Here is a 10,255-nt window from a genome sequence, read left to right as displayed (position 1 = left end):
CAGTGAAGAGCTTGTCTTTTAGCTCCCAAGGGGCTGTCCATGTGCAGAAGTGTTCCCAAAGAGTTAAGCACACTCCTAACTCATTTGTTTCAACCTTACTAGACCACCTAAGTTTATTTTAACACTCCTTAATCATAACCCAAATCACATTTTAAAAACTAACCCAAAAAACACCCAAATTCCAAAACAAAACCATCTCTATTTTAATTTGTTTCATTTCGATCCTTCTCTATAAACTTCAAAAAACCAACCTTCACCCACCATTAATCAACCCCTCTTCCCTCTTTCTCTCTGTTCTTTTTCTCTCTTCTTTCTCTCTCTTACCCAAAAACACTCAAAAAAATCTTTTTATTTTTGGGTTTTCCTTGAAAAAAACAAAAAAATTAAAAAATGGTGTCTCCTGAAAGAAGTAAATCAATGGTGGGGGAAGCATCATCAGCAATATCAAGTCCAAGAATCTCATTTTCAGCAGATTTTCTTGATGATGACAGTTTCATTTCAATAAGCCCATCTTCATCCATTGATAAAGATCATGAGATAAACCAACTTGAAAGAGAAATGGTTAAAAATGGTGCAGATTTTGAGTTTTTATCAAGTAAAAACAGTTTAGATGCAGGTCATTCAACAATGTTAACAGCAGATGAACTTTTTTTTGAAGGTAAACTTTTACCTTACTGGCAAATCAACCATGCAGCTGAAAAACTTTCCAAACTAAACCTTAAATCTCATCAACAAACTGAAGATAAACTTACCCAAAATGGAAATGATGGGAAACGTAAGGTTGAGGTTTCTAAAAATGGAAATAACGGAAGTGCGATATTATTAGGAAGAGAAGTTCAAGAACCAAGGATATGGTTTGTTGATGATGATCCATCACCAAGACCACCCAAATGTACAGTTTTATGGAAAGAGTTATTGAGGTTAAAGAAACAAAGATCTTCTACTTTGTCGCCGTCCTCGTCTTCTTCATCTTCATCTTCATCTTCAAGTTCTTTAGGAGATGCTGCTGCAATGGAGGAAAAGGAGAAGGAGAAGGAAAAGGAAAAAGGAATGAGTACAAGAGAAAAACATATTAGGAGACTTAAAAAGGGATTAGAGAGAACTAAATCAGCTAATATTAGGATTAGGCCTATGTTTAATGTTCCCATTTGTACTCAAACCGGAAAGTCTAGTTCCCTGCCTCCTCTCTTTCCCCTTAGGCAAAATAAGGTTGATAGGTAAAATGGAGTACCGGTGTTTGGCAAATAGCTTATCGGGTAATTTTAGCTTGTTTTGAGGCAAATGGAAGGTTGGGTAGTCAAACTTTTGTTAATTAGCTGATTGAAATAGCTTATTGTTATGAATAAGTTGCTTATGAATAAGTTGCTTATGGTAGCGGGTTTAAAATCAGCTAGTCAAACTAGTTGTAATCAGCTATCAACTACCAGATGTTCATAGTAGCGAATTTAAAATCAGCTAGTTAAACCAATCAACAATATTAGTTGGTCAAATCAGTTACCGTAATCAGCTATCAACTATAATCAGCTGTCAACTACCGGCTATCAATCGTTTGCTAAACGGCATTATATTTTTTTTATTGGGATAAAGCTAGAAAATCTCGAGAATCCTGGCAAGGGGGACGGAAAATAAATTCTTATGTAGATGGTGGTGGGAATGGAAACACTAGTCTAAATCCATTTTTTTTCTTATTTTTAATTATTTTTAATTTTTTTTGTTTTTATTATTTTTTGGGGTTTAGTTTTGGATGAGTTGTGAATCTGTAGGATTCTTGATGATCATGTTCATGAACTGTCTTACTGTTTTTTTTTTTTTTTTTTTTCTGACCCCTCTTTTCCCTCTAGTTCAGTTCTACCCCATTTTCTTTTATTTGGAGGTATATTATTTTTTTTCCCTATTTTATTGATGTTTTTCAGGAAATTTGGTTTTAGTGGATCTGAATCAGTGTATCACTACCATGTACATGACTGACATTGTCTATGTGTTGGATAGTATTCACAATTAATGTTTGTATTCATTACTAATGTCATCCTTTTTACTGCAATTGCATTTGATGAGCTTGACCATAAGTCTAAATCAAAAATAAAATCAGGGTTTTGTTTGAATGCTCGCTTCGTTTCTTTAAATTTGTTACATGTAATTTAAATAATTTCATACTATCTCTGTTTTATTATACTTGCTACTGATGGTAATATTTCCTACATAATATATTACAATTGGGTACGAGTATTTCAAAACGGAACAGAAGTAGTAAATTCAAAGTGCCAAGAGGAATACCAAAGATTTGTTGCCAAGTCAATGAAGAATATTGGAGTTAAGTTTTACAATTGTACTACTAGTTACTTCCTAAATGTTTGGTTGACTTAAGATTTAGAATTCCTTTCAAGGAGAAGAATAGAAAACATAAAACATCTAGTGAAATTACCGTTAAAGTAGGTTACACTTCACAATATTTACATGTATGTCCGTTTTAGTTTGTTATATTGCAGTAAAAAAACAAACTCAAATTAAATACCACAATGTAGTAAATTCCTTTTGAGTTTGTTACATTGCGGTGAAAAAAACAACAAAAACATCACAATGTAGCCAACTTTGACAGACAAAAAAATATATTTCTGAAGATGAAGTATACCCGCTCCGTCTCAATTTGTTGGTCAACTTTAACTCATATTGTGCAAATTTTTTGGTCAAAGTATAACCAACAAACTAAAACGAACAAAGTATTAGTTGGAGGTAGAGGTGTTCAAAACAGACTCAATAGTTCAATTTTTACCTGACCTTGTAATTGCACCCAATTTGACCTGATTTCAAAATGAATTAAAATTATGTAAAAATCGATGTGAACACAAAATTCAATTTTAAATCGATCTGAAATACGTGATTCAAAATCAACTCGAAATCCAAATAAACACAGAGGAAAATCATAGCATAAAGTAGAGCTATAACTTTCTAACCTGAGAGCATTAACTCTTTCTGATATAAGCCAACTGTGCTGCAGTTTCACATGTTTAATTATGAGATCAAGCTACTCAAAAGGGAAAATATGCCCAAAATCTATTTTCTGAAATACTCCCCTCCTTTAAAAAATTAAATGGCTTGTTACATCCAGAGAAATATCCATGATTGAGCTTTTGGCAGAAAGGGAACAACAGCTGAAAATATTGTTAAGAGGAGTATATTCATGGGGGAAAACTGAAAAGGTATTGTATGAACTGTAAAGTTTAATTATCCTCAAGGAAAGGAGACAAGTCACAAGCAGGGTGCACTTAAAGTACCAGAATCCATATTCTATACTTCCCTAAACTTTTGGGTCTTTTCTTCTTAAGACATCCAATCCATCTTCATATATACTTGCTGTATTATTGTATTGTTCTTAGGAAAGTGATTAAACAATCAACATCTCACATTTCCATTAAATCGATGTTATTAAGTAAGTCCAACCTAGGGTCAGATTTGAGGCATCGAATATAGACAAAATTAACCCTGTTATTTGTTAGTGATAACAAAAAGATTCTTTTCGATTGACTTTCAATAGTAACAGCATCTGCAACTTTTCACATAAAATTACATATGATTTAATGAGTCATTTTTAGTATATTTCATTATAATCTGAGCATAACTTGTTGTTTAAAACAATATCACCGAGACACTTGTCTCATACATAGGTTAAATAGTCCATCTAATACATGATACGAAAATATAAGCTCTTTGTTTGAGGTCGTCTCACCGAAAAACAATCTCTCACAAGAGTAGCTTTAATCAGAGACCAAAAAACTATAAATCTTTAGCCCCATCAAATTAAGGGCATCAAACGATTAAACAATACACTAATTTTGTTCGGTCAAATAAGACTAAAAAATCCCTTTTATGCTTCCTGCAAGTGGTGAGAATTTCAAACCCTTATCACAAAAGTGAAAGAAAAAGTCTTCAACCACCAGACTATCCCATAATTATCAAGAATGCACTGTTTTGTTAATAATTGTTAACAAACACAAGTAAAATATGATTCTTACAAGATTTACATTTGTAGCAAACAGGAGTTGCATTTACAATTCATTAATATAATTTATAGAAAAACAGTGATTAATGTAACAGATAAATAGTATAGTAGTATACAAACAAAACCAGAATTTGCTTTACTTTAGCATTTTCACTATTGGGAGAAGGTAAAGGGGACCATATACAGCTAAACAAAGTCAGAACTCAGAAGCACCCCTATATCAGAAAAAAATTTGTACAACAAAATGACAGCCTGACCCTCAGGCTGCATAGAGGAGCTTGTTTAATTATACCAAGTACTTCAAACACAGAAGCCTTTACTCTAATTCAGACAACTAGCTCTGGAGCTAGAACACAAGGGTATCCATGCAGCTTCCAGCTGTATTTGAAGTTATCAAAAAATATTAATCAAATCACTGATTACACAAATACGTACACCGTATAGTCGTTGATGGAGGACGGCCATGGATCATGTTTTTTGTCCAGACGAAAGTGAAAGGCGATTGCCGGGTGTAAACCTAAACAGAAAACAGTTTAGCTCAAGTAAAAGAATTCACTTTAAGCAATTAAGAAATAAGGATACATCGTACGAGGATTTTAGACTTACGTAAAGTGCAGCCCGGGTTTTTGAAGAAGGCTTTTCGGAACTGTTCCATTTAGATTATTGTTCTCCAGATGCCTGTTAAGTAGAAGTATTTTTGCGTTAATATCGAATTAGGAAAAGAGAGTTATTACGGTTCATTAGCGAGAGTACTCGGGAATACATAAGACAATGAAAGTAATCCATGTGCCATCAATTTTTTAACAGATTTGAGCTTCAATGAATAAGGTCAATATGTCCTCGCTCGAAATTCTAGCCACTCCTTTGCTTTTCCTTCCTTACATTATACCAGCTCAGATTTTTGACCTACTAATATCTCCCATGTGGACATATGATTGTAACAAGGTTCATTAAGAGGAATATCTAACAGACTGTAAATTAGTAGGTAGTGACAAAAAAGATAACAGAAGATACAATTACAGAAGTACAATCAACGCCTTGATAAAGAAGCACATCAATCAACATGCCAAAAGCTTCATCAACTACAAACAAAAGATTAAAAAAAACAACTACGATAAATGTCAATCCAAGTCAATTTTCATTTAACTTAACAGCAGTGCCGATGGGCAATCATTCATCTAAGAAATTACCATGACTTTACTCATATATGCCAAAAAAAATACCTCCATTTAGATAATGACTACTAAGTACCTCAGTTTTGGCCGCCATAAATGTAAACAAGTACACAGATTTTATAAGTAAAGGGTGTATTTGGAGACTTTGGATAACATATTAGGAAGAAAAGGAAGGAAAGGGAAGAGGAGGGGGCAGAGGGGGGACGAAAGATTATTGAGTTATCCTTTCAAATATTTTCAATGTTGGAAGGATTTATTTAGTACAAACTACAAAATGTAAGTGACTTATTCCCTCCAATTTGCTCCACTTCCTTTTTGGTATCTAGATGAGGAAAATGTCATCCTTCCATTTCCCTGCTCTTCATTTCTCTCCATTTCATTCTATTCAAACATTTTGTATAGTGTAATGCTCGTTTTGCTGATTGAGAATATGTGCATGATCACTTTGTAATTGTGAGCTATGGGTGTGTTTGGTTCAATCTTCAATCCCAACCATAGCAAGGTCTTCATAGTCTTAATAAAACATGTAGATTGTAGATTAATGGCTTGGTCTTGTTTGTGCTTGCTTAGGGATTTCTTGCAAGAGAGTCAATGTTTGATTCCATGTCTCTTTTGGCATTTTGTGGATAAAAGAAAACTAAAAATCATGTATTTTAAGAAGTTCAAATAAGCTTCCAATAAAATGCTTATGGATGGTCACAATTAACTGTTTGACTCAGCCCTCCTTTATAATGTATGTCTTTACCATTCCACAGAATTTGTCTCATAATTTATTGCACCATTTTTCTATTAGAATTAATGAATTCATTCATCGAAGACAAGAACAAACAATGAATTTGATTATTAGCAGTCATGGGTAAAAGCTTCAAACGAGAAGGAACTTACAGTTCACGCAAACTTCCAATCCCTCCAAGTGATGAAGGAATGGTTCCGATAAAGCGATTATTTTCCAAGCCCCTGAAATATTTGCAACATCATTTAAAAGATATAATCGTATATTTTCACATCCCAAGTTGGCGCCAGAAAGGCAGAAACATGGTAAATAGAATTTTGAACAAAAATGTGTAAGTTCCTACATAAAAAACATAACATCCTGTAAATGATGGATAGTGATTTATGCTAATACACACATAAACAAGTTAATATTATAATAGTGCATGAAACCCACGCAGGAAAAAGTGCTTACAGTACTTCCAGATGCTTCAATTTACCAAGACTTGAGGGTATAGGTCCTGACAAGCTGTTGTTTGCAAGCACTCTGCCAAGAGAATAAAGCACAACAGTAAGTATCTCGTCAATATTGACAAACAGAATGACAAAAAGATCAGGGGAGTACAATGTAGTCAATGCCGTCAAATTTGCAACGTCAGGAGACAAGGATCCTGAAACACCCATATTCATCAGGTTTCTGGAGACAGAAATAAAAGTAAGTGATGAAGAGGATAAGTAGTCCTTTGACAACAACAGCAACAACAAGATTTTCATTATCCCAATGCCATTTAGTTGGCTCCTACCTAGGGTGGGGTTCGGGAGTGTCGAATGTACGCAACCTTACCCTTGCTAATGATAAAATAACAAAGAGGTTATTTCTGAATTGATCCATGACAGCAAACCGCAAACGTCATGTCCAACTTCACATATATAAGTAGTCAATTGATAGAAAAAATATTTTGATCTTCAATGATGACTCACATAGAGGTTATGCGAACCCGAGTACCATTGGAGCATGTAATCCCAGTCCAAGAGTAACCAGTTGGGAAACAAGGGTCACCACTCCAATCCTCTGGAAGATACAAGAGACTGCTTTTGATTCTTTCTAAAACAATCACTGCGGCAAAAAGCAAAAGTTTTAGTGTAATTGTAGCTTATATGGAGATCAAGGAAACTCTAGTAAAGAACCACCCCCTGCCCTACTTTAAAGTTGAAAGCAATCTAAAAGGAGCAGCCAGCATGGGAACTGGGAATGTAATTCACTACATCACTCTTAAGATTAGCATGTTGTAGGGGTAATTTAAGTGGAGCCTTTTTGAGATTATTGTATGTGCTAGATATTTATCTAGCTAGACATTTATCTAGAGCAGCTATCAAATAATAATACAATACGCTTTGGATTTCTTTTGTGCTAATAAGTTCCTAAATGCAAAAAATTCTTCCCCCCACTGATAGCTTGCTCTTCTTAATGCCTTAGCTTATCATGATTAAATCATCACATGATCTTTAGACTTTCCCTTTAGATATGTTTCTCCTAATTTAAGTGCTGCAGTTAAACCAAATTCTGTTTGAGGGTGTATGTTTAGAGTACATCTTAGCACAAATAAAGCACCCAAAGCCCTAAATTGAATAGTTGTATGTTTTTGTTTTGTTTGAGGGTGTCCCCTGCTTAAGATTTTGCACAAAAGTTCAGATAACTTATCCCTAGCTGCAGTGCAAAAGCTCAGGATACTTAGTTTCACAATTTAGTTGGGGGGATTGAGAAATAATGTGTCCTACAAGTAAAAATAGATGAGGAGAATAAAAAAGGACCGGAACACTTAGGTTTCAGAATTCAGATACATACCATCACGAACATGTGTTCTTCTTCCGATTGGTAAGACATTAAAAATCTCCCCACCATTGATGAGAGGACTAGCATCTGATCCATCAACTGGGGTGAACTTTATACTTGTTAGACCAGCTAGTGGCCATTGGGTTGCAAATACAGCTACACCAGATGATGTCACATTCAGGTTTCTAATATACGGCACATTATTGATGCTAATGCTAAATGCTCGCCCAGATGATTGAACACGGTCATCAGCAAAATATAAAGCAATGTAGTATGTGGAGCTCGGAAGAGGTCCATCTGGCCATTGCAGCACCATTGGCCCTGCATTGACAGTTAGGCGTGTCTCAAAGATCTTAGCTGGTGGACGATTCCAGAATCCAGAAACAGACACATTTGGAACTTGCATAGCAGCTTGACGAGGTCCAAATGGTTGCCACAAGCGATCAAATTGATCATCTGGTAAACTGAAATACAAAAATTATTGTAATTAGTAAGGCATAACAAATTGCTCTTCCAATCAGACATGGCTATTGATGTTACAGGCTTACAGCTGTTTACAAGATTATGCTGTAAGCCTGTATCTGATTTTTACTCGTTCACTCAACTGTTTGGTATTACTCCTACTAGCTCATCGAACAGACTTTTGCACATTTACATGTTAAATGTATAAAAACCAGACATATTCCAAAAGTTACAGTCAAATGTAGATGAATTCAGTAAAACCCTAAGAAAACCAGTTATTGCCCTTTTGGTTTGTCTCAATGATGTATACTGCATAAGCATGCAGTTAGTTTCATTAACTTTCGGGTGGAGAGATCCCTGCTTCAAATTTGTTGCGCAATTCATAATATGTATGATATGATGTATCAAAAATCTTTCATTAATTCAAAGCAAGTTTTGTACAAATCTTTAAATTGTCAACATGTAATCTCAACGACCAAGATACAAGACATTTACTGGAACAGCATATGCCCATAAGCCAAACACCAAGAAAAGAGCCATACAAAATTTAACAGCTTCAAAAATTAGGAAATAGGGAGCTATTCACTAATAGGCAGCAAAACATTTTCCTTTGTGTGGGAACTGGAAAGAAATTGCCTTATTTACCTATTAAATTCATTTTGGCAAAGGAAAAAATCTCCATTAAATTCGTTAGTATCATACTCCAAGTTTTCAAATTCCTTTCAAATAGTGAAAAAATGATCCGAAATTACCTACAAAAACTCACTTTTTGTTAAAAACTATCTTTTACATTTTGTTGGGTCAAAAACTACCTTCTAAACCATTTTTTGAGAAACACTACCGACTGATGAATTCTGCTGTAGAGCAAAGTGAAATAATTCAACTTTTCAAATAAATAAAAATTCAGTGTGGTATAACAATATAAGGGCAAAAGAAAAGGTAATTTCTAGGGTACAGCCAATGTTCCCATCTAAGTCCATACCTACTTTCTTTATACTAATCAGAGCTCATCAATAGCAATCAAACAACCAAATACCCAGAAAAAGACAGAAAATTGATCACCAAACAGCCAGAAATGTTCATCAAGTAACTACAGAAAAACAAAAAAGTGCTACAAATTTAAGCAAAACTAAAAATTACTCAGAACCTACCTTATAATTGGTCCAGTATATCCAAAATTGTTCCTAGAAATCAAGCTCAATCCAAATTTGCTAAAATCAGTGGTGTTATAAACCGAATTCTGAAGCATAACCATCTCAATAGCGGAAATAAAAGGGTCAGAATCAGTAAGCTGATTTACACCAAGACAAATACTCACAGTTTTCCCAACAGCACGAAAAACACCCTCATAATAAGTAGACATATCATGGGCGTAATCTTCCGTTGTATTAACCAAACCCCACAAAGTTCCATCCACAATTTGATCAAATACGGGTGGATTTTTATTCCCATTAACACCGCCATAAAAATAAGTAGTTCTAACCATATATCTTGCGGAACGAATTACAGGTCCAATTTGGTAGCAAAATTTTTTGTGGGTATTTCTCTCTTGAACAAATGACCGAACACTTGATAGGATTGGCAAAACCCGTGAACCAGAAACCGTTTTGTTTACTCCAACAGATATGAAATTTGAATCTGGTATCCATTGATGACCGTTGAAGTCAACAGGAGACGAAGCACCACAATTAATGTAAAAACCTGCAGATTAAAGAAGAAATTAGTCAAAATAAATGTGAGTGAAAATCAAAATGAAATAAAAAGGAAATGGAAAAGAGAAAGTACTTAGAGGGGGTTGCGAGAGAGATAATTTAGGGAAAAGGGAGAAAAGAGAGAAGAAAAGAAGGAGAGAAGACATCGATATGGCGTTCCAGAAGAAGAATAGAGAGAGAAATTGGTCAGAAGAAAGAAGAAGGAGAAGAAGAAGACATGGGTGTTGGTATAGATGAGAAGGAAAAAAGAAAGGAATAAGAATGAGTCAATATGGTGTTGTTTAATGGAGGGGTTGAAGAAGGAAGGAATCGGAAGTGAAAGTGGAAGTTAGTTGAGGGAGAAGTAATTGATTTATTCATTTAT

At 34.6% G+C, this 10,255-nt stretch overlaps 2 protein-coding genes across 2 annotated transcripts; one reads left to right on the top strand and one right to left on the bottom strand.

The window, feature by feature from the left end:
* The first annotated feature begins 102 nt into the window (after positions 1-102).
* Positions 103-2,138, top strand: LOC130825154 (uncharacterized). The gene has a single exon (XM_057690222.1). The coding sequence runs from the start codon at positions 391-393 to the stop codon at positions 1,219-1,221; it is 831 nt and encodes a 276-aa protein (XP_057546205.1). The 5' UTR covers positions 103-390; the 3' UTR covers positions 1,222-2,138.
* Positions 2,139-4,020: 1,882 nt separating this feature from the next.
* LOC130825153 (putative leucine-rich repeat receptor-like serine/threonine-protein kinase At2g14440) lies at positions 4,021-10,255 on the bottom strand. Its single transcript, XM_057690221.1, has 9 exons — positions 9,965-10,255; positions 9,331-9,880; positions 7,730-8,181; positions 6,865-7,000; positions 6,509-6,580; positions 6,359-6,430; positions 6,058-6,129; positions 4,604-4,675; positions 4,021-4,514 (listed from the first exon to the last, which is right to left on the bottom strand). The coding sequence occupies exons 1-9, from the start codon at positions 10,035-10,037 to the stop codon at positions 4,466-4,468; spliced, it is 1,548 nt and encodes a 515-aa protein (XP_057546204.1). The 5' UTR covers positions 10,038-10,255; the 3' UTR covers positions 4,021-4,465.

Source organism: Amaranthus tricolor, chromosome 10 (genome assembly GCF_026212465.1).
Source record: "Amaranthus tricolor cultivar Red isolate AtriRed21 chromosome 10, ASM2621246v1, whole genome shotgun sequence".
NCBI lineage: Eukaryota > Viridiplantae > Streptophyta > Magnoliopsida > Caryophyllales > Amaranthaceae > Amaranthus > Amaranthus tricolor.
Note: the sequence above shows the minus strand (reverse complement) of the source record. Positions and strands in the feature narration are given on the sequence as shown.

Excerpts from the sequence above, each read along its gene's own strand:
- LOC130825154 (XM_057690222.1), top strand. The coding sequence starts at position 391 with ATGGTGTCTCCTGAAAGAAGTAAATCAATGGTGGGGGAAGCATCATCA.
- LOC130825153 (XM_057690221.1), bottom strand. The coding sequence starts at position 10,037 with ATGTCTTCTCTCCTTCTTTTCTTCTCTCTTTTCTCCCTTTTCCCTAAA. Across the intron at positions 6,130-6,358 it reads TTGAAGCATCTGGAAGTACT|GGGCTTGGAAAATAATCGCT; the intron begins GTAAGCACTTTT and ends CAAATATTTCAG. Across the intron at positions 4,515-4,603 it reads AAACCCGGGCTGCACTTTAC|GTTTACACCCGGCAATCGCC; the intron begins GTAAGTCTAAAA and ends TTTTCTGTTTAG.